Source organism: Artibeus jamaicensis, unplaced genomic scaffold (assembly GCF_021234435.1).
Source record: "Artibeus jamaicensis isolate MK-2021 breed Jamaican fruit bat unplaced genomic scaffold, CSHL_Jam_final contig_76, whole genome shotgun sequence".
NCBI lineage: Eukaryota > Metazoa > Chordata > Mammalia > Chiroptera > Phyllostomidae > Artibeus > Artibeus jamaicensis.
Window position 1 is genome coordinate 25,203,205 of NW_026521954.1, and position 26,207 is coordinate 25,229,411.

Genomic DNA, 26,207 nt, shown 5'->3' on the forward strand with positions numbered 1-26,207 from the left:
GGGCATATGCCCTGATCGGGAATTGAACCCACAGCCTTTTGGTTTGCAGGGCAGCACTCCAAACAACTGAGCCACACTGGCCACGGCAAGAGCAGTAAAACCCTTCGCTATGAGTATCAACACCTTCCCAGGGTTTCAGTGGGCTAGCACGTGCCAGGCGTTGCAGACAGAGATGAAGGAACGTGCGTCCCTGCTTCTGAACTGCACCACAGCCCCCTGTCGGGCACATGTGGAAATGCACACCTGCAGTGCCGACCGCGACGGGGTCCGTGCCAGCTCCCAGCGGGCCTCCCAGGGGAGGTCGTCAGCCATGGAGGCCCTGGGAAGACCCCACAGGGGAAGCTGGGAAAGGGCGGGGACAGGAAAAGAACAGGCTGCACAGAGGCCAGAGGGTCTGTGGCGAGTCGGGGGCTGGGGACCCAGTTGGGTTGGAGCTGCAGCCAGGACGGTGGCCAGGGAAGGTCCCTGTCAGAAGGCGTGAGAACCCTGCTCACTTAGGTAGAATTCAACACGCAGGAAGGGAAGGCCATTTACACAGCTCAGGTGGGGGGTCAGGGCTGTGCTCTAACACAGTTCTAGCATCAGAGTGGAAGTGGCTAGGAGAACGGAAGGGCGCCCACAGCAGTCTGGGAGTGATAGCTCAGAGACGCTAGTGGGGGAAGAGGTGAAGACAAAAGCTTCAAAGGGCTTTGTAGAGGATGCCAGAGTTTGTTGAATGACTTTCTGTGAGGAGTGAACAGCAAGAGGGAGCTAGGGCAGACTAGGGAGAGAGGGAGATGGGACCAGGAAGGTGTGGTGAAGGTGCTTTTCATCTGTGAGCCTCAAAGGTAGGCACACCCAGAAAGTATAAAGTGTCTCCATCAGAAATGCTGGGAAAAGTGGGGAAGTAAGGAGGCGACCTAACATGGATCAGCACGAGGCCGAGCTCGTCTGGTTGCTGTGGCGTCCTGGGCCTTGGCGCTGGTTTCCCAGTCGCTCCCATCAGCCCTGCGGGCATGTACATCTTTTGCTAGGATGGACGTGCTCGAGTTCTTGTCTCCCCAGGTGATGTGTAACTAACGTGGACGCAGCGTTGTCCCACACTTCCCTGGACGCCTCCCCAACCCTGGGGTTTGGGTGCTGGGCTGGCCTTCTTTTGTAGCCTGGCCTCAGCTGCCTGGGGGGAGGGGGCAGATGGTTTGCTTCCCTCTGTTCTGGGTGCACAAAAAACGCCTTCCCAAGCCCCGCCTGCCTCCTTTGCAAAGGTTTGCTGAGCCCTAAGGGGAGCATAGTGGGTTCTTCATTTTTAGCATCTTTGCTTATTTAACAGCATTTAGTAAAGGCCTGTTGCTTCACCATTTGGCCTTTATTATTGACAGAGTATTCTCAAATTTTTTATGTTACATAGCTCCCTCAAAAGCCTTGTGCAGTGTTACCCCTGGATTTCAGGTGGGGAAGCTAACTCTCAGGTTTAGCAGTGTGACCAGAATCACGCGTTAGCCGGTGAGCTCGGCTCAGGTGCAGCCTGCTGCCTGTGGTCAGGGCGTTGCTGCCTGCAGCTTTTCGTGTCGGGGGAGGCGCCGGAGGCGGGGGAGCACAACCTGCCTTGACTCGAGTCCGGTCTGGGACCCCGTGTGAGTGTTGAGTCACAGGCACAGTTAACAGGCAGGAGAGGCCGGGTGCCCCAGGACAAGCCTGGAGAAGAGTGAGCGGGCAGCAGGCAGCCTCTAGGCGTTGGGAAAGACAGTGCCTGTGAGGCCGGGGAGGACTTTCAGACATGGGGTTCTCCCTGTGTTAGTGTGTCCCTGGCTGTCTTGGCAGCCCTAGTCCAGTTCCCGTCCCCAGGAAGGACCCATTCTTAGCTCTAGGTCCTTGGACTCTAAGCAGTCCCTGGCTAGGTGCAGTAAATGATGGCTGGTACTCAGTGTTTTTTTGCTGTGAGAGGTGTACAGAGGACCTCTTAGTGGATAAGAATGGTAACCAGGCTTTGGAATGACTGAACTCACAGGTGTGAGTTAAATCCTGCAAAGTGGTCTTGTACTGGGGTTTCCCAAGCCCCATTCTCCCCTCCTGGGTCACAGGGGCCTGTAACTTCAGGAGGTTGGCCAGGAAAGCAGGGAGCCCTTCACCCACTCCGCTCGCCTCAGCTCCTGAGCTTTCTGATGCTGTTAATGATTGGTAAGGAGCACACGCTGCTCTGAGTTAGGCTGACCCAGGAGCTCCTGGCAGTAGGAGGAGGCTCAGCAGTCAGGCGAACGGTCTGGCACCGAGCAGAGCGGGAGCCGGCTCGCATGCACTCTGCCACCTGCCGGCCTTGCTGTGCATGCACAGACAGATCCACTCACACTTCCTGTGCGCCTTCCCGTGCCAGGCACTGTTCTAGGCCCTGTGGATGCAGAGGCGAATAGACCGAGTGCCCTCCCGATCAGCTGACCCTGGGGCAGGGGCCTGAGGGAGTGAGGGTGCAAGTCCTGTGGCACCTGGAGCCGTCTGCAGGAGAGGCCCAAGCAGGAGCACTGGCTGGAGCAGGGGTGCATGTACTGAGCCCAGTGGGCCTGGCACGGGGGAACCGTGCGGGGGTGGAACGAGGGCCGGGCTCAGCAGGCCACAAGGAGCCCGGGCCACAGGGCCTGGCGGACTGTGCAGGACGCATCTGTCCTGGGTGGTGCTCTGCAGCGCTGATGCTCTCAGTCCTGCACCCACTGGAAGTGTATGTTACTTTAGTCTTAAAGGGTGAGCCCTGTAGGAAGACAGGAGACAAACCAAGTTGACGTCAAGGCCTGCTACCAGCTGCTGAAGCTTGGGCAGTGGTGGGACCTTTCTGTGCCCCATGACCTGTGTTTGTAAAAACTAGTGCTGAGCCTCCCTTGGAGGCTGGTGTGAGCAGCAACGTGCCCGGAGGAGCCTGGCCTGCAGCTGTCGCTGTGAGTGTCCCAGGAACACAGACGGTGATGAACAGTCACAGCCCACTCTGGTACATAGAGAATTCCTAAATCAGGGGGAGAAAATGAAGGGGTCCCAGGCAGCATGGGTTTGGCTCCTCTTATAGGTATGGTCTAGTCCAGGAATTGTCCTCTGCCCGCCAGCCCCTCACCTAGTATAAGTTCTCACCCAGTGTGGTGGGGCATGGGCAGCTGGGGGCTTGGTCAGGTCAGCCGAGGAAAAGATGGCCGCCCAGAGGGGGCCTCTGCCTCATCAGAGTGCGTGGTGCCCTCAAGCAGTCAGCCTCCAAGCCTGCTTTGGCGCCCTCGTGGAGGATGCTGAGGGTGCCAGCGCTGTGCCAGGGCCACACACACACCATCTTTTAACCTGCATGGAAGTCTTTGAAGGCACATGGCGGTGCTTGGTTACAGGTGAGGGGCTGGGGTGCAGAGAGGTTCGGCCAGTTTGCCCTGTTCCATCCCAGTAGCATGACCAGGAATCAGCCAATGTCTGTCTATCCCGAAGCCTGGTTGCTTTCATGAACCCAGTTAGGCCCTTACAGCACCCGAGATGGTCAGAAAGAAGTGCAGGTGGTGGCGAACATGGCGTGGCCAGCGCAGCCTTGGTGAGAGGCCCTGGGGGGTCTGCCCACCCAACAGGAGGCACAGTAGTCATCGAGCACCAGTCCTGTCCCCTCTTTTTGACAGTGGGCAGCACGCCCTTACATCTATCACCTAGGCAGCGGGTGTTGGGGGCATGAAGAGTCACACTGGTGATGCGGAGACAGGGCCCACCCCCAGGCCTGTCTGGGGTCTCTGCAGTCCTCCCTGCGCCTCTGCTCCCACCTCCTTTCCCGTGGAATAGCGACAAAAGGGCCGCTGGTCTAGATGAAGACTGGGGGTCTCAGCTCTGGTTGTGCCTCTGAACTACCCGTGAGCTTTTCGGGAAATTCTAATATCTGGGCTCTTGCCAGGTCCATTCAGTGAGAATCTCAGATGGGGCCGGGCTTCTGGACTTGCCTTCAAGTCCCCGAGGTGATTGGAAGGTGCAGCTGGGGCTGAGAGCTGTCGGATACGTGGTTGGGTCCTTCCGATGATGTCAGTGCGTAGTGCCCCAGTCATCCCCTTGTGCGGCCGCTTACCCAGGCCAACCACCAGCTTCACTCCCGCCCCCGTACGCAGGGAAAGCGCGCAGCTCCGTGTGTTGCTGAGTGGTGAGGGGCGAACAAGGATGCTGAGCCGTGTTCTCGTGGCCCCTCGTCCTATCTGAGTGCCTTCGTGTTTGTCACCTGAACATCCCTGTGGCATCAGCTGCCTGCCCCGCCTGAGGCACACTCCCCAGAGCTCAGGCCCAGCGGGCTTCCGCCCTGCTCCCAGGGCCTGGGTGCGGGCCCACACACCCTGTGGAGCTGTCCTGGGCTCGGTCCCGGCCGCCGCGATAGAGCAGGCCTCACACTGCAACGAGTCGTCGCCTTGCTGCTGGGCAGGGCCCTGCCTCTTCAGTGTCTCTGTAAGCGAGTCTGTGAGGCACAGTGGAGCGAGCGGTGGCTGTGCGCCTTGTTGGATGACCATGTCACGGTGGGGTGACAGGGTGTGTGGTCGTGTTGGCCCGGTTTCTTAGCCAGCTCAGTCTGCTCAAGAATTTTGAACTTGGCCCAGTGTTTTCCTCATACCCGCTGGCCGGCCACTTGGCGGCTATGTGAGCCCCCGAGGGTTGGTCGGCCCAGCCGCTCCGACTTGGCAGAAGCTGGAACAGGGCCCCTGTTTCATGACTGTGTCTTAATGGACTCTCCCCTTTCCCTTTTTTCCCTCCGTTCAAAATGATTAAGACTGTTATACAAATGCCGAGGGAGAGAATGGGATAGAAGAATGTCCAGATGCTAAAGAAATGCCCAGTAATGAAGAGCGTCTGTTAGATTTTAATAGGGTAAGTGGACTGTGCTGCGCCTTGTCCCTGACTCACGAACGGCCACCGCCCCCTCACCCGACCCAGTCACTCAGGCTGCAACCCGGGAGTCCTTCGAGCTGCCCTGTCCCCTCCCTCCCGCGCTCCCCTCCCAAGTCAGTCACTAAGCTTTGAGGGCGTGACCCCTGGACTCTGTCCTGGACTCTGTCGCCCTCCACTTGGTCTGGGCCGCCTCCCACCTCAGCCACCTGGGCTTCCCGAGTGCCCCTCCCCTCGCTCCCTGTCCTTGGCACCAGCCAACCACTGCCGAGGGGCTTTCTCCGCCTGAGCCTGAGCGTGTCACTGCCCTCATGACCGGTGGGCGGGCCCCCTCTTTCCCTCTCCCACACCAGCCTGGGGGGCCCCATCTGTGCCCTCTGCACGGCACCCTGCAGGGGGCGGCCGCCACAGTGCTTGACCGAGCCACCCCCCAGCCAGCAGCCCTGGCGCCGGCAGGCGGGTGACCAGGAGGACACTTCTTTACTTCTTGGTGTGACTGTCGGTGTGGTCCGGTGCTGTGAGGGTGGTCCCCTGCGCCCTGCCCTGCAGCTGCTCGTCCCGTGTGCACCCTACCCCACCCCTACCGGCCAGAGCCCAGTCTTGGAAACCTCCTGCGCTCACCTCCCCACACGAGCTTTGAGAGTGGCCGGGGCTTCTCCTCACTCTTCCCCACATGGCAGGCAGATGCCACATGGGTCTGACTGTCCCCTCTGGTCCCCCTGCAAGCCTAGGAGGCAGGGACTGGTCTGCCATGTGCTGGAGAAGACACTGAAGCCCCAGGGAAAGTTGGTCCTCAGCCCCCGCTGAGTGCAGATGGAGTGGGCAGGGCTTCCGTTTGGACTCAGGACCCGGCCTCCAGCCAGTGTCCCCTGCCTTCTGAGAAAAGATACAGGCTCCCCTCCGTGCCCCCGAGGGAGGCCCTGTGTGGTTCCGTCCCATGTGCCTCTCTGATCCCATGCCCCTCTACTCTCCCCTCCTTCAGTGTGGCTGTCTTACTGTGCTGCTGCCTCGGGGGTTCTCAGCAGGGACAGAACTGCCATTGGAGCGGGGTGCTGCTGTAACTGGGACGGGTTTGGGGGTGGGGTGGGGCGGGGCGGGGTGGGAGGTGCTTTGCTGGTTGCCGTGACTGGGCGTGTTCCTAGTTACCATGACAGGTGGGGTGTGCTGCTAGTCACTGCCACTGGGGGCACTGCTGAGCACTCTCGGGGTTTGGTGGGGGGGCGTTACTGGTTACTCTGCGGGGAGGGTGGTGTTAATTTACCCTGATGCGGTGGGGGGCGTGCTAGATACTCTGGCCAGAGAGGGGCTATCACTTGCATTGGGGGTACTGGGACAGGGACACTGACCATGTGGTGCGTGGGAGACAGTCCCACACAATAGAGTCTTCTCTTAAAAGTGCCAGCCACTGACAGGGCCCCATTCAGGAGCGCAGTTGCAAGTCCCGGGCAGGCTCCGGCTGTGCCTCGTCCTCTGTCTGCTCGCTCCTCAGCCTCAGGTGAGGACGCCTGTCCTCGAAGAACTGCCCTCCTAGTCTCCTGCCGCAGTGCCCCACACTCAGGCTGTGTGCGAGTTTGCTGTCTGGTCTGTCTGGTTAGGCAGTGCCCCGCCCCCCCTGCAGTGGGAGCCCTGGGAGGGCACAGCCCTGCGTGGCATCCGTGTGCACAGTCCGTGCCTGCCCGTGTCGGGGAGGGGGAGGCTGGTTTGCTCTGAGACTGTGTGACAGCGAAACTCTCCATGGTTTCAACTCTCCACGGGAAAACATCTGTGGTTGGTACGTAGTTACGTAGCCCTTTCCAAAAAGTCTGGCTTTTGATGTGTTGAAACTTGTTCTTTCATCTTAGGTGTCTTCTGTTTATGAAGCGAGGTGTACAGGAGAGAACGAAGCCGGAGCAGAGGCACAGGGCCCGGGCAGGAAGCTGCACTCCAGCGCCAGCTCCGGCTCCGGGGCCGCAGGCTCGGGCTCTGACGGCGCGGGCGAGTGGGCGGGCCCCAGCGAAGAGGAGCTCTTTTCTCGAACTCACCTCTGACCCTGCTGAGTAGGACGCAGTGTTTTTTGAAATGGAATGTGATGGAGAATCACCCTTTCATGAGGCCTGTTAATCTGAAACAACAACTTAGGTTTCTTCTCAGTTAACTGAGTCAGATCAGTAATTACCTTTCTCTTCTTGCTTATTTTAGAGTTGAGAACAGCTAGCCTGTTGAAGATTTTTTTTTCCAAGCTGTTAAATCCTTGGCTCTTTGAACTAGACTAGACTGTGTTGTCAAATCAAGGGTGGGCGCGCATGTGCCCGTCTCAGAAGTGCCGCTGCTCCTTGCCCCATCCCACCTGCGGCCACACCCTGTGGACTGCGGGCAGGCTGCGGCCACACCTTAGCATCATGGTGCCCGCCCACACCCCTCCCACTCTCCAGAGACTTGAGCTTTGGAACACATAGGCTTCATTCTTTAAGAACCGGGACAGAAACATGCCCCCCTGCAGCGGATCAGCCCCTTTCTGAAGGCAAGAGGGAGGCACGGGTGACTCTGCTGCAGCCCTTATTCGCTAAGATCTCATGCACATTGAAGTAGCGACCATGGGGGCTTTTAGAGACTTAACCAAGTGCTGTGTCTCCCCTCCCAGGGTCTCCCCCGAGTATCTTGGAAGGTACTAGGGTTTGCGACTTTACTGCTGCCTGGAGGAGCCCAGGGCTTGGGGCGTGGGCTGGTTCACGAGGCGCAGCGAGGTAAGAGGGCTGCCTCTGCCTGCTCGGGGACGCCGCTGCAGGTGCTCCGAGACCCCCGCCGGGGCTCTCGGTGGCGCTCTCACCATGCTTGAGGGTCTTCATTGCAAATTATGATTTCCTCGGAGCCTACATCGGACTGAAACCTCTAGGACTCAAAACCCTAAATGTATGACACGCAACAAAGGCCACCCCATCACCCCAAAGAAACCCTGGCAGCTGCAGCTGCGCCTCCCGTGGCCACGACTGAGTGTAGTTAGATCTCCTTCATGTTTTCGAGAATGTTCTGGCCAAGTTTTGTGTGTTGCGGGCTGGGGTTGGGTAGAGTATCCATTTCTCCCACACCTGAGTGATTGCCCCCTGGCACTCGAGATCCTGCCTGCACGGGAGCCTGGGGTCAGTGCAAGTCCTGTCGCTCCCGTGGCCACCACCCCGAACCTCTCACTGCTGTGTCTCAGGCAGAAGTCTGGAGGAGTGATGTTTGCAAAACCTGACCATTTTGAATTGCTTTTCTTTTTTAACCAACTCATTAAAAAAAAACAAACCCTAATGTGTGAAATCAGTTTCGCATGTCTATAACATGAGGAATGGCAGAAAAGTCCAATGTGGATGAGGTGGCTGTGCCACTAACTCGGCAGGCAGCCCACACGTGGCAGTCTGGGCGGCGGGCTGCCTGAGACACGCATGCCTTGTGAGCTTCGGGTTTCGTTGCCTTTTCCTTAGTCGATGACACAGAAATGCCCTCCTAAGGCCGTGGAGTCGCCCCGGTTCTGTGTATCCTCCCTGAGAAGCGACCGTGCCTGGCGCCAGGGCTTGCTCCCACGCAGCACGTCCTCTGACACTTTACAGTGGGTTTGTGTGTGCTCGTGTGTGTGCGCGTGAAAGGTTTTTTGTTGCTGTTATTTATTTAAAGATTTTATAAGGTTTTATGTATTTTCTTTCTTCCAGAGCTTCCTAAAAAATTCATTAGCATCTGCACTGAAATACAATTTAACAGCAAAGGCAAAAAAGAATTGGATGTTGTAAATTCTTAAAATCACTACAATGACGATTGTCCTAGAATCGTTGCTTGTGTAGCAGAGACCAAATCAGTAGATTTCAGACACCACCTTGAGCTCAGCTGACCTTGGGCAGAGGGGGCGGCAGGTGGTGGAGGCGCAGACTCCCTGCCGCACTGATGGAAGACGCCTGCGTCTTCCGCGGGGATGGGGGTACACAGGGCAGGGGGTTAGCAGATCATGTATTTATTTGTTTTCGTAGCTGGCTGGCTGAAGCTCAGAGGCTTTAGCAACTGAGTTGAAAGTGTTTTTAGTTCTGTGAATGGATGATCACAAAGATAAAGCATTTTTCAAAAAGTTGGCGAACCGCTGAGACGCACTGTGGTGTGACGGGCGCTGCAGGCCCGTCGCACTGACGTGTCCGTTTCCATTCCCGGCCTGAGACCTTCCGTGGTTGTGTTGTTCTGATTTCACGTACACCGGAGTAACTGATTTTTGTTTTCTTGTGGAGTTAACACCAAAATAAAAGTTTGAAAAACAGCTGGTTGTCTTTCTTTACCACAGCACAGACCGCTGCTTCCCCCCCCCCCCAAGGGGCATCTGTGGGAGGGAGCAAGCGCAGTTCCCTCCCTTCCAAGGGAAGGCCGGCCCCTCGGCCGCGCACACAGGGTGGGGGCGGGGCGGGGCTGCTGAGAGACCAGGGGACTCTCCCTACCCCCCCGACTCCGCGTCTGGTCCCTCGGTCCTGTGGAGAGCACAGTGTTGTGTCCCTGGTGGTGGACGAAGCTTAGTCCCTGTTCCGAGAAAGGTTGTCTATGAATACTGTACCGGTAAACATGGTACCGTTCAGTGTAAAAGGAAATGGGTGCCTTTTTAAAGAAGCACAAAGGAAGAGCCGGCAGCACTTCCTCCGCCCCAGGAGGTGGCCTCTCCCGCTCTGCGCTCTGCAGAGCGTGTGTGGTGTGGCGTGGTGGCAGCCCTTGCATCTGCGAGCACCATGCAGAGGGTGGGCGGGACTGGAGGGCGGCCTGCCACAGCGCGGCCCCTGCACAGGTGTGGCCGCAGCAGGCGCCTTTCCTGCGCGTTTGCCTCCCTGCGAGGCTGTGTGCTCGGCGGCCACTGGCCTGGAGCCCTTTGTGCTGTGGTGCTTGAAGTACCGTCAGTACAACTGCTTCACAAGCACCCACACCTGCAAGAGCGGGGCGGGATGTGTGCGGGCTTGGCCTGTTTCTGTCCCTGGCATTGCACTGTCACAGCTAAGTGCTGTTTGTGCCACCTCAGGGAATGAAGTCCTCTTTACATGAAGTGTCTACAGCACTCAGGCCACTGCTGCTGGGGTCCGTGCTGCGGCCGCCATCCCTGCAGCTGCTTCTCTGCAGGCTCTGGGCACTCGGGCTTGGTGCTGGGGCAGCGCCCAGCAGGCCGGTGTCTGCCCTGCTGTCCAGGAACGAGGAGGAGGACCCAGCCCGGGTCTTTCTGGAAAGCAGCCAGCAGAGGGCCTCACTGGGGCGGGCAGCTGGTGACAGCCCGTGAGTCCGGGCACCGGTGCCTCACTGAACTGAACTGCAACAGCCGGCAGTGACATCAGCACCTGCTGTTTGGGCGGTGTTGGTGCCGTCTGCGCTAACAATAGTCCCAGCCAGCGTGGGCTCCCTGTGGCTGAGGGCCAGCATTAACTCACAACCTGTGAGGTGGGTACAAGGACCCCATTTCACAGATGGGGCAACAGAGGCACAATGGGACGTGAAGCACGTGGTAGTTGCCCACCCGGTGACCGGTAGCCAGGATTCGAACTGAGCACTGTAATTATAGTCCACCTGACGGCCCTCAAACCTCCCTCTGGCCAAGATTCCCGAACCTATTGGAAAGCATGTGCAGGGGCCGTTGGTGACTGCAGTGAGGCCGTCTTTTCTTCATCACCGTGAGTCCTGTGTCATGAGGGTGTTGACTGTAGGGGTTGGACCCTGTCAGGACACCTGGGTGCAGGTCCTGACTCTGCCGCCCTCTGACCCTGCCCCCTGGGATGGGGCCTGTCATCGCTGGGCCTGGGATCCTGGGCTGTGAATGGAGATCCGAACAGGACCTCTCAGAGGGTCAGCTGCACAGGTGGGGCAATACAGCCACGCAGACGCCAGAGCGCAAAGGGAGGAGACGCGCCCTCCCTCCTCCCCGACCTGCCTCCCTGCAGTCCCTGGACCGGAAAAGAGCGAAGCCGGAAACTCGAAGGAGAAGTTGCCACACCCCAGTCCAGTAACTCAAAAAATCACATCTGTAGGCTGCCCACCACTTCCTCCCCTCCCTGCCCTCCGTGGGTGGTAGCAAAGGCCACCCAGTCTGGGTCAGGTCCTGCGGAGCCTGCCCCCACGGGTGCTGACCGTGGTCAGGCGGCCATCACGTGCGTGGCTGGCTCGGTCCAGCTCTCTCACCCTGAAGTGAGGTCACTGCATCCCCCCTGGTGCTGGCTGGGGTCGAAGGGCAGCGGCCAGGGTGGCGGCAGGACTGTGCTGTAGGGGGTCCCTGGCCCTGAGGGGGAGGGGTGGGCCCGGGGCCTCAGGGCAGGGGAGGCCTCCTGGGGGGGATGCAGGAAGGCCTGTCCTCCGACCTGCTAACCCAGCTGGTCCTGGCTTCCCTGAAGCCCAGCCTGCAGTCAGATGGGGATGATGCACCCCACCCGCTCCCAGACCGCAGGGCTCCACGGGGTGCGGGGCCTCAGCACCCCTGGGTGCGTGCTGGAAGCTAGGTGGCAGGCCCGCCTAGAGCTCAGGCATCCTTCAGCCTCCTTGTCCTCTCTACCCCATCACCGTGTGACCCTGGCTTGGTCACTCTTCCTGACCTGAACGGCACACCTCCTGCTCCCTCCCCCCGGGCCAGCCCAGCCAGTTGCTGAGGGGCAGGCACAGCTTCCCTCACCTCACCTGGCTTGAGGACATTCTCCCTGCTCCTCTGCACATACCCCCTGTCCCCATGCCTCCCCACATCCCGGGGCAGGTCTGGGAGGCGGGGTCAGGCCCCCACACCAGGAGCTCCTGCTCCACGGCCAGAGCTCATCTGCCCTGTACCCACTAACTTGGGGACTCCCGCCGCCGAGGGGCCCATGCAGGGATGCCTGCCCCCACACAGCAAGGAGCTGGGCCTGCGGTGGGCTCATCACCCCCAGGCCAGGGTGACGGCTACCTCACTGCTCCTTGCCCTCCATCTTCGGACCCTTGGGCAGAGGGAAGAGCCTTTAGAGGAACCGGAACTGATGCAGAGCTATGGGCTCCGGTCCCAGCTGTGGGCTCCGGTCCCAGCTGTGGGCTCCGGTCCCCCGAGGGCCTGGGGGTGGGCTGCAGGCTGGCAGCCCAAGGGCACTGTGCCGGTCGCAGCCCAGCTGCTGGGCTTCTGGAGCTCTCCCCCACCCCCTCCGCCCCTGCTGCAGCGGAGCGGCACCGGAGGGCCCTGTGCTGGGGCACTGCGACCCCGCAGCCCCAGGCTGGCGGAGGACCTCTGCAGGTCCTGGCCCCCTCAGGCCTGGTCGGCACCTCTCCTCCGTCTGTGGGGGCACCTGGAGCGCCTGCAGTGTCTGCTCAGGCCCAGGTCCTGCTGGTCACAGTGTCGCTCTACAAGCTGGAAGACACCGGCACCAAGCTTGACAGGCTCCGCCCTGGCCACCCTACGCGTGCACAGGCCTGGGGCCCCACGGGGCCAGTGTGCAGGGGCAAGCCCCAGACTCTCGGCTGCAGCCCTGCACTGTGCGGTCTTGGCCCCCGTACCTACTCTGAGCGCCCCCCCACCCAAAGTAGCCTATGCCCGTCTTGACGCCCACCCTTGGACCCTGTGTTTGCCTGTGTTCCGTCCCGTGCGTGGCCTCTATTCCCCCATCAAGCCCCACCAGGGATGCTAGGTGAGCCCTCCCCCTTCCATGTGGTCAGGTGGTCCTTCCAGGCTCCTCACGTCCCTGCCTCCTCCTTTCCGAGTCCCGGCGCCACCTGCACCTCCCCTTCCCAAGCCTGGTTGGACGTGGGGAGGCCTGGGCTTCCAGGTGACTTCCTTGCACCGAACTGAGGTAGCTGGCTCATAGTCGCCTCAGCCAGACCTGGTGGCTCTGCACCTGGACAAGGCTGGTGAGCAGTGGATCCTTGCGTCGCGCTGACCTTACCAACGCTCACGGTGGAAATGGGGGCAGCAGGCCGGGGGTTCTGAGGGCCGAGGAGCTGGCATTAAATGGCTGGAGGGAAAAAGGCCTTGGAGACAGGGTTTGTAAACAGTCATTCATTCATTCAGCAAACATGTATCAAGAGCCTACTATGTGCTGGGTCCTAAACCTGATGCCAGGGATAAATTTCGTTTTTCTATATCAGGAAACCTCCCTCGGCCCTTGTTTTCTGGAAAGAAAGATGTCACAGTCCCCTCCGTAAACTTCGGAGGCTCGCTCTGGTCTGCCCGAGCTATGGCCACGCTTTTTAGGACATTGAAGGAAAGGCGTGAAGCCCTGCAGGCCCCACAGCCCTCTTGAAGGCTCTTCCTTATCTTGCCCCCAAATAGTCCTGCCCGGCAGCCCAGCGGCCCGGCAGCCCGGCAGCCCCACCCCACTGTGGCGCCCCGGGAAGTCAGCAAGCTGGCCGTGCTGGGAAGCCTGCGGTGCGCTGGGGCTCTGCCCTGACCGGGCTGCCTGGCATCTCCGGGCCGGGCGGGGGCGGGAGGAGGCTCGGTTGTCGGTTTTATACACTCAGCAGGGATGCGGCACTCCTGCAGAACCAGTTACAGGTTTCCTTGGGAAGAGACGCACACAAGGGCCCTTCACCCGCCTGTGACTCGGCAGACCGGCCTTAACATTGTGGTTTCCTTCTTGGCCCTGTGGGCTCCCCTGCACAGCTGTGAGTCAGCAGGGGAGACTGATGCACAGCCTCCAGAAATGGGGCCTCTCCGTCCCAGCCCCCCAGCCCTGCGATCGAGGCAGCAGGAAGAAGCCTGCAGTGGGGCCCTGCAGCCCTGGACAGCGGTCCTCAAACTGTCCTGAGCACCTGCTGGCGCCGTTGTCAGGCTCACTGCCTGATGAGAAATAGATGGGCCCCGACTGGGACCCCAGGAGGCCATGTCCGTGGGGGCCTGGGGAGGGTGACATGCTGGGGGAAAACTGGCTCCCGGCAGGCTCCAGACAGCACCCTTCCCCCCCTCCAGTTCCTGGCCCATGTTTGGAGTTTAGAGGTGGTCCCTCTGTCCCCCCACAAGGGAAGAGGAAGGCTCAGTCATGGCCACTCAGCAGGTACTTTCTACTGAGCCCCCTCCCTGGCCAGCCAGCATGGAGTGGGGGACCCTCCTTTGGGACGGCAGAGATCTGCCATCTGGTCCCCCTGCCGGCTACAGAGGGCGTGGGGGATGTGCAAGGGGATGTACGGGAGGGAGTAGCCAGCCCTGCCAGGTGCGGGCACTGGGGGCGGGTGTGTGGCAAGAAGGAGCCTTGGGGGTTGTTTTTCCGAGGGAGCCGGCAACACCCACCATGCCAGCTGCCAGAGGGAGGCAGGGCGGGGGCTGGACGGAGGTACTGGGACATTTAGGAAGCCCGTTTCTGTAGACAGGAGGGGGCTGGGGCCACCGAGTGTGTGTGTCACTGTTAGGAGGCCTGGGTGCAAGTTCTGCCAGTGGACTTACCAGCTCTGCAGCCTCGGGCAGGAAGGCTCCCCCGTCCGACTCCATCCCTCCTCCCCGTTTCCTCTCTGCCACCCTGGCGAGGACGTGGGGGGCATATCCGCATCCCACATATGCAGGGCGCAGTAAGGCTCTGCTGTTTTTCGGCCCTCTGAGTGGGCACCGGGCTGCCTGCTAGGGGCCTGCCAGGGGTCTGGGGATGGCACAGAGACCCTACAAGACCAGGAGGTGTCTGGGGGGTGGCCCCGAGGCTGCTGGAGCCCAGTGGCAGCCTGGGGGTGCGGACGTGATGTAGAGTGGGGGAAGATGTTCTGAGGGCCAGAGTGCCTGGGGTGACATTCGGAGCCACCCCTGGAGGGAACTAGGAACTAAAGGAGGGAGGGCTTCCCGGAAGTCCAGGTAGAGGCGGAGCAGGTGTGAAGGTGGGGATGAGAGGGAGTTCAGACCGCTCTGGGTGCAGTAGACAGTTCTGTGAGCCTGGGGAGGCCTCGGGCCAGTGGCAGCCTCCCACGTGAAGGGGCGGTGCCCACAGTGGGTCCTCCGATGCAGGAGGGAGTTCCGTGCCCCCACCCACCTCTGCCCTCTGCACCCACCTCACACGGCTCCCCCGTGAGACCTGTCGCTGCAGCCTCTAAATCAGGCTTCGCTTTCTGATGGCAGCAGCAGCAGCAGCTGGGTGACACGTGAAAAAAATAAGGCTGTTTGGAAAATTCCACTGCTGTGTGCTGTGACGGGGAGCCCCGCCCCCAGCACCTTCCACTTCCTTCACACCTAGAGCCTTAGGGCCTCTGGCACTGGGCACTGTTAACAGTCAGGGAGCCACAGGCCACAGGGGGGACCCGCCCCAGCTTCATTGTAAGTTACCTCTTCCAGCCTTGGCTGCTCTGGGGACAAGGGACCCTTGATGTGGGGCCAGACTCACCTGGATTCAAGTGCTCCTAGTGAAATGGGGCAATGATATAGCATCGCGGGGCCTCCAGGCAACTAGAGGCTGTTACAAGGCAGGCCGCCCAGCCTGTAGCCCCCACCTCTGCAGCAAGTGCTTGCCCCCACCCACCCGATCACTTCTCTAACCCCCTCGGGGCTCGAGTCTCCCCTTCACACAGTGGGACCTCGCCTGCCTTGCCTCTCCCCGAGCTTTGGTGAGAAGGGTCAGGGGCTTAAGCCCCTATCTGACCTTGCACCTCAAAGTCTGTGACTCACCCACCGTGAGTATCTTAGCACATCTTCACTGTAAATAAAGCGTATGTTCCTTCTGGGGAGATCTGTCTCAAAATATATGGGGGCAGAAGGTAATCACATGTGTTCTGATATTCCCTTTGGTGTTTTCTTCCTTTTTTCCTGTGGATGATGCGAATTCCATATTTTTTTTCTTCATCAATAAGTTTATTAGTCTTTTTAAAAAAGATTTTATTAACTTATTACTTTTAGACAGAGGGAAAGGGAGGCAGAAAGAGAGGGACAGAAACATCAATGTGTGGTTGCCTCTCATGTGCCCTGCACGGAGGACCTGGCCTGCAACCCAGGCATGTGCCCTGACTGGGAATTGAACCAGTGGCCTTTTGGTTCTCAGGCCGGTGCCCAGTCTACTGAACTGCACCAGCCAAGACAACGTGCTGGTCTTTGCCTGACAGATCTTCATAGAAAATCGAGGTTGGTTTATTAGCTCCTGGCAGCCCGTCCCTGAGCTCTCAGGAGCTTGCCTTCTCCTAGGCTGCCCATTCTGCCTTCTGAGCGAAGGACGTGCTGGGCGGCCCCACCGTTCAACTTCTTTCTCGGGCTCTCCCTACAGACCCGGCTCTCTCACACAGCAGCCTGGGCTTTCAGAGCCTCCGCCCGGGGCACAGGCACGCTGTTCCCCACGTGCCGGGAGAACTGGTCCTGGTAAGCCTCTGTGGTCTTCCGTTAGATAGCCTGCATCGTCCTCGGCCGTCTGACCCACACTGCTTCCTCGTTGAACTCCTTGCTTTCTGGGTCGTAACCGGGACTTGGCTGGCACTGTGAGGGACAGACAAGCCTCTGTCTCCAGTTCCCTGAGGGTCCTCGACACACTATATCCCATGGCCATTCTGCCAAGCCCTGCATCTGAAGAGCAGGTGAAAGCACCAGGTGGGCCATCGATGCTCTCCAGACTGCAGCCACCTCCCGTGGCCGTCGCAGACCTCGTCCTCGCCGAGCCTGTGGAGCAGCTGTTGAGAAGCCTGCAGCCCGCTGGTGCGGCCAACCCCGCACACTGGGAGTTCACGAGCATGAACTTCGCAAACTCTGCCATCTGCTTCCCTACGGGCACACGCAATCTGACAATGCTGTCTTTCTTGGTCACCCAGACTACCACCCGGTATTTGGGGCGCATTGTATTTATTTTTGTCCTGGGTTACCAAGCACTTCTGGGCATGGCACCTCTCCCCATCTTCTAAATTTCACTTGGTGTCCCTTGCAGTAGGCTTGTTCTTGACAAGTTTAAGAAACCCCTTCCTGCGGAAGAGACCCACACTGCAGATGGCCGCGGGTTTGCAGTCCCTGAGCAGCTCGGGGCCGGGCAGGGGGCATGCATTCCACATCCCTTGATTTTACCCTTTATTTAAAATTCAGTATCACTCATAGATGAAGCATGTCCTCTGTGCTATATAACTCCTGTAAAGGTTTTTTAAGACGGCTTCACTGAGTTGGCCTTCCCTCCCGGTAGAACTTCCACATCATGTCTCTTTCCCTGCTGTAAGTAACACTGTGGTGGCATCAGTCAGCCGGAATTTGGGGTGACTCCACCAGTGTTTGGACCACAGGGATTCTGAGGGCTGTTGTGTTCTGCTTCCTCCTTGGCTGGGCCATGCCATCTCCCCATCACAAATGTGCTTTTAGGAGTCCTGCCTCCCAAATTCACTGATTCTAACCGAGTGCAGGTAGGAGACAGTAACTGTACTTATCAAAACTGAGTTCAGTACAAGTTGATGCCTCTGGTGTGAGGGTCTGTCTGCTCCTTCTTGCAACCGAGTGCAGAGGTTCCTTCGTGGTGGCACTCTGGTCGTTTGGACGCTTTCCTGTCACTGTGCCTCTGGCCCTCTTCCACGCCGCCCGCTGATACCTGTCTGGGTATCAGGCAGGGAGGCAGGGAGGCACTGCGCTTCTGAGGAGTGTGAGTGTTCATGGCCACACAGCGGACCTTGTTCGTCGTGTTTCTAATTCGGTTACTCAGTTGTGATGGGGACACATCTAGAACACTTCTGGGTGCTGATGACAAACGGGAACACGTGGGTGTGACTGCAGGTGTAAGCGACTAATGGGCTCTGGGGGCGGGGGGGGGGGCTCTGGGCCCAGAGAAGGGGGTTGAGGGCAACAGGACAGGGAGAGGGTGATGCAAAGGCAAACAGGGTGCCAAAACCTGTGGACCACAAACTTCTTTTGGTTCTGGGCTTAGAACGATTGTTTCTTCTTACTGTGGGGTTTTAAAACCCCAAGATTCAGAATGAGGGCTGGAAGGGATTTGCGGAGTTGCAAGGAACACTGTAAAAGCAGATTGATTAAACTAATGTATTAGGTTGCCAACTCAGTCCTGAAGCAAGCCTGTACTTTTCCACTAATGTTTTCTTAAAATAAGCTGGGGAGGTCACATTAGGGTTTGAAGGATACCTGGTACTATTTTCCCTTAATTTTTAATATTTTAAAACATTTTCCACCTAGAAATGTAAGCATATATAAAGCCCCTATTATGCACCAAGCCCTCTGAGGGTGTTACCCTACTAAGAGTTTGCCTTATTCAAGTCCTTGCCCCCTGCCATCATAACTAACAGGTGCTAAGCATTTGCAGAGCTATGAGACAGTAGAATGTCAGGGTTCTTTGGCCCAACCCACGTGACCATGGCCCTGACAAAGTAATCTTCCACTGCATGCTTCCAGATGCTCTCTGGGTTGGAGAGATTACCCTTCCTGCCCCTGACCAATCTGCTCTCCCGTCCCCCCTTAGACTCAGCCGGTCGGTCTGAAGTTTCCTCTCTGGTAATTCTGCCCGTGAGAGTGCTCAGGGCAGGCTCCTTCGCGGCTGGATCAAAGCCCAGGGTGCAACCCAGGCCTTCCGGCTCCCAGCCACTGGAGTCGTTCCTCTCCACTTGATGTCTCCAGAAGACAATGACAATTTAACAAATATTTAAGTGCATACTACTTGCCAGACACAGATCACACAGCAGTAAATAAGACAGGCCGGGTTTGCCTCAGGAAGCCTCCATTTAGAACAGATCAGCAACTGCCTAACAACAGCGTTCTCATTCAGGGCCTGGCAAGGTTTTGGAAGGTGGTCTACGTAGGGCACCGGTCTTCCGACCCCTCCCAGCTACTGTCCGCGGTCCAGGGACCTTGGGCAAGAGGCTTCTCTGCCTCTCTATACACTACACGGCTTTGATCACAGACCCTGTCCAGGCGTTTCTGCAACACTGATGCAAAATAATGCACATAAATGCTAGGTTAGGGGATCCCCAAACTTGTTGCACATTTCCCAACTTGCAAAACTGTACCTCGCCTCCAAGTAATTGGTCTGGGGAGTGGTCTGGGCTTTGGCATTTTCAAAGATCCCCAGGCGCTTGCAGTGGGTAACAGCTCAGTGAAGGACACCTACAGAAAAGCCCATTTTACAGAGTAAGAAACTTAAGCTAGGCAGGGAGGCCGCCCCTCCTCCTCCCGCACACCAGCCCACAGGCAGGGGCACCCATCGATGCGCTCCATCGCTCGGCTCCCCACGCCTGGTCCCTGCCCGCTCGAGCCCCTTCCCCCTCCCGGCAGCTTCCCACTTCCAAGATGGCCGCGGGTGGAGCCGACCAGGTAAGGAGGCCCCAAGCGGGTGTCCACCGGGCTCTGAGGACCCGAAGATCTCCTCAGGCACTTCTCGCGGCTCCGCTTGGCCCTCGAGAAAGTAAAGGGCGGGTGACGCCGCAGCGGGGCCCTCGGCGGACTGGGGAGCGGGTCGCAGGAAAGGCTGCAGGGCGAGCGTCGAGTTCTAGGAGCTGCAGCGGTGGTGCGGCGGGAGGCGCCAGCTCTGGCAGAAGAGCGGCCGCGGCCGTCGGGGGCGGGGCGAGGGTGCGCGGGGCGGGGCGAAGGCGTGCTCCGCCGTTGGCCGCGGGCGGCTCGCGCGCACCTGCTCGCCGGGCCCGCCGCCGGTCGCGCTCCCGGCGTTCTCGCCGCAGAAGTTGAGGGTCCTGTGGGACTTGGGGTACCAACTCCCCAGCTCCGGGATGGCGTCGGAGCTGAGCTAACTCTGGTACTGAGGGCCTGCAGCGGGGGCGGGGGCGGGGCCGGGAGGGCGGTAGGGGCCCCAGGCGTGCGGCGCCGCTGCCACCTGCTGCAGCGTCGGCAGGAGCGGGGAGGTGGCCTCAGGCAGGCGGGGTGGGGGGCCAGCGCGCGTCCGGGTCCTGCTCTGACGCCCTCTCGCCGCGCGGTCCCGGCGCTGGGGAGCCCTTGGGGCCCCGGCGAACACTGCGGGGCCCCGCGGCACTGGGCGCTCGACCGCCCCGCGGTGAGGCGCGCGCCCTGACACGCTTCTTTTCCGGAACTTGACGAAGAGTTTGTCCTTTCAGATGCGCGGGGCTGCGGGCTCGGCGCTTGGACCCGCCCCTCCCGGCCGCCAGGACCCTTCTACCTCTCGCAGGGTTTCCGACTCCTTGGAGCCTCCCCCTGGGGGGCCGCTCCTCCCCATGGGGCTCCTGACACCCTTCCTTCTTGGAATCCCTGTCCCTAAGCCCCAGACGCCCTCCTCCTCGCACCGTCTGCTCCTCGCTCAGGACTCCCTGGCCCTGGCCCTGGCCCCCCTGCGCCTTGGTGACCCAGGCTGGAAGGCTCCAGCCGTGTGTCCGGGGTGGGGAGGACGCTGCCCAGGCGCTCCTCGCTGGGCAGGGAGCTGCCTGGAGGAAGGAGTCAGCGGCTGGAAGCCGAGAGGGTGAGGCCGTGATGAAGCAGAGGACTGGCCCCGCACGCTCTAGTCCTGAGACCCTACGCCGGGCATTGTAGTGGCAGGATCTTCGCCTGGCCACGCGAAACCATTTCTGCCATAAAATTGCTCCGGGCACTGTTTTCACCAACGTGGTAATGGCAGCTGTGCTTTGGAAGGTTGTCCGTGCAGGAGGTCCTGGGGGCCAGTGTCTGCGGTGTGGAGGCCCCTCGCTCTTGTGGTGCCTTTAGGGAGCGCACGTTGCTGCCACGCAGTTAGGTGTGAGCGCTGGGCACTTTGAGGTGCTTTGCCTGGGCCAGCTCTCCCTCTAGCAGTCTTGGAACACTTCCTCATGCCTTGTTTATCTGAGTAGGACCAGCCGGGGTCTCAAATTCGGGTCTCAAGTTCGGGTGCTACTTCCCAACCTATTACCCCCTGCTCTATCCCCAGTGCCCCCACGCCCCCAGGCTCTTAGGTCCCTTGAGTTTGAGGGCTCTATGTGATCCCCAGCCCTAGTGAGAACCTGGCATGGATTTGGGCCCAGGGTTATTGAGGGAACCCACCCTTTGGGAAACTAAATTAGGGAGGTAACGTAAGTCACTGGCTCCTAGGCACCCGGCAGGGGAGAGGCAGAGGTGGGATTCTGAGTCCACACCTCAGTGTCCCAGCACTTCACTGGGCTGGGCCTGGGCTGGGCCTGGGCTGGGCCTGGGCTGGCTCCAGGTCAGTGAAACAGTTTACACTCCTGCCCCAGCTGCACCTGCCTCTGCTGACCACCACCAGGCACCCTTCTCTCTCCCTCTCCACCCCTCCGTCTAGCAGGTGGATTCCTGTCTTTCATGCCTCCACTTCCTTGTGCCTGTGCCCTGCCAAAGTCCTCCGCAACAGCGAGGGCCCCGTTTGTCAGAGCACCTGGTTTGGGGGTCTGTCTCCCACATTGGTCCGAGCCTCTGGCCTTTTGTTGCAGCCTCAGCACAGGGGATGCCTGCCCAGCATGCCATCCTTGCTGGTGGGCCATTGAGACCTTGGAGGAGGTTTGTCATCAAAACAGACCTTCATACGGGTGTGAGAGGATTTTAGGGAAATGGCTGTGTTGTTTGCTGGTGTTTGTCGTAGGACAGACACAAACTTTGCAGGGCCTGGGTGGAGTTCCGGAGCGTCAGGCTGGAAGGAGTGCAGGTGGATCAGCCGGGCTGGTGGTCTCCTTTTACACACGGGGCAGGTGAGGCCCAGAGCTCAGTCAGCGCTGCCCAGCAAGTGAGAGGAGAGGTGGTAGGGACAGGAGGAGGCCGTGCAGCAGGCTTCCAGGCACTGGCTGTGTCTGAGCTTGCTTATGCAAATGAGTTGCTAAAATAGTGGGCCTGAGCTGGCCGGGCCTATCTGGTGCCCAGGAAAGAATAACACCAGCCAGCTCTTCTGAGGCTTAACTCTTGCCTGGCAGCAGTCCTGAAGGCTTTATGTGGATTACTTCCCCTAATCTTTCAGCTGCCCGAGGAGACAGGCTCTGCTATCGGCCCCATTTTACTACACAGAAATTGAGGCACAGGAAAATCAAGAAACTCGTTCAAGGTCATAGAAAATGGAGAGGCTGGGATTTGAACCCAGACAGCCTATCTCCAGAACATGCATTCCCCCCTTATTTATTTATTTAAATATTTTATTTATTTATTTTTAGAGAGGAAGGGAAGGGACGGGGAGGGAGGGAGGGGGAGGAACATCAGTGTGTGGTTGTCTCTCACACGTCCCCTACTGTGGACCTGGCCCACAACCCAGGCATGTGCCCTGACTGGGAATTGAACCTGTGACCCTTTGGTTTGCAGGCCAGAGCTAAATTCCCTGAGCCACACTAGCCAGGGTACCCCCTCATTTATTTTATTTTTAAAACTTTTCTGTTGAAGCCAACATACATACAGAAAAAATTGTTAACTGTTTAGCTTGTTGGTCATCGCAGAGATCATCACAAAACGTAGGGCCTGTGATGGCACCGCAGCAGCCACTTCTGCGGCTTTGATGTCAGGCCCGGGTGGAACCCAGCTGTGTGCCCGTGTGAGCTCGGGCAGGTTCCTCAGCCCCCGAATCAGTGTCTGCAGCGTGCTCGCAGGGCCTGTGGTGGCTGGCGCGGGCGACGGCACGCTTGGTCACGGTGCGTCTTTGGTGAGTGGTCTCTCTTGTTAACCGTTATGAGTGTAAATGACCTGGGCTTTCTTAAGTGGTCAGAATGTCCCTTGCCTGTCTGTGGCCCCTCAAGCACACCGGTGCTTAGGACAATTAGTTGTGGTAAATCACCAAACGCAGTTGAAACATTTTGGGGTTGTGGGGAATCCCCCAAATGTTGAAAGTCCTCAGTTGAAGATGTCCCCCCCATGCCTTTTCAGCATAACCTCCTTTGGGCAGTGTGACTTCAGAGTCTGCTCCATAGGGTTGTGAGGGAGTCTTTGGGGACCTTTGGCAGTTTAACCCCAGTTTCTGCCCAGTTTACTGATGGACCAAAACTTATTCAAACAACATTGTGTTGAGTTCCAGGTGCCTGAAAGTTGCCACTCACCCTCCAGAGAAGTATATTGGACTTCTAAGAAATTCTTTTTTTTATGTTTTTTTTTTTATCCGAAAGAATAGCCCATTTACAAGCTAGACTACTTTTATAGTTGATTTTTCATTCTACAAAATGCAAATTAACCCACTCTTTTAGGTCCTCATGCAAGCCGTGTGAAGAGGAAGTGCTTTGGCGTCAGGTCAGTCCTGGCAAAACCACTTTGTCACACGCACCTTTCGGTCCTCTGTCGCATGTCTGTAAGCTGGTGATGACGGGGTCGTTATGGAGGGCACGCAGGGGGTGGGCATGAACACTGAACAGCGAGCGGTGTGCAACATGTAGTGCACACTTGGCGAGCAGAGGCAGCTGCTCTTGTTCATTGTTAATGCTGCGGCACCTGAGCCCTAGACTGGCCTGTGCCTTTCTTTCCAGGAACGTTGTGCGTGAGCCAGGACCTGAGTTACAAAAAGGAAGATGGTGGTTGGTGCTGTGGGACCCTCTGTGGAGTTGGCTCATCCACAGGGGACATGCCGCAGACCGCTGTGCACTCACTCGAAGCTGGAGAGGAAGGGAGGGGGTTGGGCATGGCACTGGGTCAGTGGGCAGCCCGCAGCAGAGGGGCGTGCCCACAGCCTCCTGGGAGGGTCAGGGAGAGCAGCCGGTCCCTGTGCCGGTGGGGCCTGCGGGGCAGGTCTCCTCTGTGGTCTCCGGAGAGCAGCGGGACATGGGGGGGCTGCGTTGTGGCCGGGAAGGGGCCAGGGGCGTCTGTGTGGATGGTTGTATGACTGCTCCCCGAAGCCACCAGTGAGTGTGTTTCCCTGCCTGGGATCAAAACAGAATCATTCGGTTCCGGCTCCCTAAACTCTTTCTTTTGTCTCTGAAGGTGTAGTCAAGACTGGTCCTCTTGGTTTTTAAGGAAGAGAAAATGAAACCTTTGCTTGGATGGAACTGTTTTCCAGACTTACTCAGGATCGTGGGTCGGAGCTGCTGTTCACCTTCCGGCCTGCAGGACCCCTGAGACGCGGCCCAGAGCAGGGCAGCTTGTCCGGCTCTCGGGCACTTACTTGCTGCCTGCAGAGCCCGGTTTCGTGGCAGGTGGAGAAACCCCAGGTGGTCTTGCTGCCTGAAACGGACAGTCTTCCCCTTTTCCGTGCTTGGCGTCTGGTGTGTTTCTCTGGTCTGGGAGGCGATGGCTGGTCATCATCACACTTGTATTGAGTGTCTCCATGGCTGCTGCTGGGCGGTGCCTCAGAGCCTGAGGGTGTGCCCTATGGTGGCCACTGCAGTGGCTTGTGTCCTCAGGCCATAGTGGTGTGGCCTCTGGGAGGCAGCCGTGCTGTGTTTTACTTTCCTACCCCGCTGACCATGTCCCTTCCTGGCTAGTCTGGTGGCAGAGAGAAGGCACAGGTAGGCATGGCTTCCCTGCCATGTCTGTTGTCCACTCACGTGCCAGGAGCTCCACGAGATGGATTTTCTTCTTTGTCTTGTCACTCCCACTGCTTACCTTGTCTTTGGAACATAACTTGGCTCTCAGCAGATGTTTCTTGGATCAACTGTACCTGAAACCTGCTCACTTAGAACGTAGTTGTTAGCACTAATTAATTCAGCAGATAGATTTGTGAATCCTTAATCCATGCCAGGCGCGTGTCCAGGCAGTGAGCGCCGTGCCTGCCTGCAGCTTCGGGGCTAGTGCAGGGAGACACGGGAACAGCTGTAAGCAGGGTTGTTTTAGGTGGGATGTGGCCAAGGGAGTCTAGGAGGAAGGAGGCCTGCAGCTTCCTGGGAGAGCTGGGAAGGCTTCTCAGAGGAGGTGGCCTTGGAAGTGTGCTGTGCCTCCTGGTGGCACCTGCTACCAGATCTCTAGGGGCGCTGAAGGCCCCAGGCCTGGGGCAGCAATCTGGGTGCTGAGAGAGCCGAAGCGACAGTGCGAGAGGCTGGCGAGGCTGGCAGGGACGGACCGGGAGCGCCCTGTGCCAGCTCGGGGAATTTAGGCTTATTCTGTCTTTAGAAAATGTGTGACTTGGAGGCAGGCCATCAGCAGTTGGCCTCCTGGCAGGCTTCCAAAGTTCGCCCGCAGCCTGTCTCGGCAGGTGCTGGGTGCCGCCACCCCGGCGGGGCACCCCGGAAGCGTGTGTTCTCCCGGGGGCGCGGTTTCTGGTTTTACAGCACCGGTGGCACCAGGCAGAAGGGTTTGAGGGCAGGCGACCTTGGCCCTTGCAGATTTTGGTTTCAGAGTATGTTGCAGGCGGAAGCGCTTTTTCCCTTTTAGGTTTATTTTCCTGGAGGAACACCCTGTTCCTGAAGCTTGAGGAACTTAAACTGGACTTGGAACATGTGGGGACCTGACCGTGCTCAGCAGCTTCCTTAGAAGACGCCCTGGGCTGCACTCGAGTGGCCCTGGGAGGCCACGCCCACTTTTGTCAGGTGCTTTCGTCAGGTGACTCAGAGGAGAGGGGTCCCTGGGTTCACCTACCGCACTTGTGCATTCCTGTCACTCTGGTATTTCAGTTCAAGTTCATTTTTCTTTGCAGGTGCTTGAGCTTTTAATGTGGCAAAAATAGAGAAAATTCCTGTTTATTGGGTACCTGCTGCGTGTCAGATGCAGGGTGCGCTGGTGCTTTCCCCAGACCCTCTCCTTTCATTGCCCTCAGGTACCCCAGGATTTCTAGGGGATGGCCCCATTTCACTGCTCAGAGGTCCAGCACCCCAACCCCTGCAGTGGCCGCAGCTGGTAGGTGGCAGCTCAGGAATTTCGGCCAGGCCCGGCAGAGTCTCTCTCCAGAGGATTTCCTCTCCAGTTTACGCTTTGTGCCACTTGGACCTGTTGGAGTGTTGCTGGTGGTTGGTAATTCTCATCACCTCTGACATCTCCAAAGATTATCTCCTACTTAGGTTTTTCTTTTAATTAAAATAAAAAAAGTAGAGGCCTGGCTGGTGTAGCTCAGTGGATTGAGCACGGGCCTGCGAACCAAAAGACTGTGGTTCAATTCCCCATCGGGGCACATGCCCGGGTTGCAGGCCAGTTCCCAGCAGGGATGCACCAGAAGCAACCACACATTGATATTTGTCTCTTTCTCTCCTTCCCTTCCCTTCTAAAAAGATAAATAAATAAACAATTAAAAAATAAAGTAGAACTTCCAGGTTTGTCTGAGTTTGACTCCCTTGCCTCCTCAGGGAGGAGTGAATCCGTGCTGCACTGCCCTGCTCAGCTCAGAGATGTCCCAGAGCAGGGTCCCAGACACGGTTTGCTGTGACCTTGCGACCTTGCTCTGGAGCAACTCAAGACTTGCTGGGACCCTGGCGGGCTGCAGCCTGCAGCCTGGGGACTCAGGGCAGCGGGAGCCGCACGCCGTTAAGACCATGCTCACCTGTGGGATGGGTGCTCGGGTACTTCCGAGGGTGCAGTGAGTTTTTACCCTGCGTTTTTTATTTGTATCTGTTTTCAGTTAGTCAGTTAGTTGTTTTTTGCTTCACCATTTACCTCCCCTATGCCCACCTCCGCCCCTCCCACACCTCCCCGCAGTGACGGTGCTGGCATCTGTGTCTGAAGAGGGCTTTCTTTCCTCCGAGGC

General features: G+C 58.5%; 2 protein-coding genes across 9 annotated transcripts in view; both read left to right on the forward strand.

The window, feature by feature from the left end:
• Positions 1-9,103, forward strand: part of KIAA0232 (KIAA0232 ortholog) — a 68,661-nt gene extending 59,558 nt beyond the window's left edge. For 4 of the 5 annotated variants that reach the window (XM_053672312.1, XM_037126878.2, XM_053672313.1 and 1 more), the window contains 2 exons: positions 4,730-4,827; positions 6,687-9,103. In XM_053672312.1, the coding sequence (XP_053528287.1) occupies positions 4,730-4,827; positions 6,687-6,872 (284 nt within the window). In that variant the 3' untranslated portion in view covers positions 6,873-9,103. The remainder of the gene's footprint in view (positions 1-4,729; positions 4,828-6,686) is intronic. The other variant, XM_037126879.2, reaches the window with a different exon arrangement.
• A 9,878-nt stretch (positions 9,104-18,981) lies between these two features.
• The window catches only part of TBC1D14 (TBC1 domain family member 14), an 84,656-nt gene continuing 77,430 nt past the window's right edge, over positions 18,982-26,207 (forward strand). For 3 of the 4 annotated variants that reach the window (XM_037126880.2, XM_037126883.2, XM_053672338.1), the window contains exon 1: positions 19,281-19,436. The gene's annotated coding sequence lies outside the window, so the exon portion shown is untranslated. Of the gene's footprint in view, positions 19,001-19,280; positions 19,437-26,207 lie in introns of those variants that run through there. The other variant, XM_037126881.2, reaches the window with a different exon arrangement.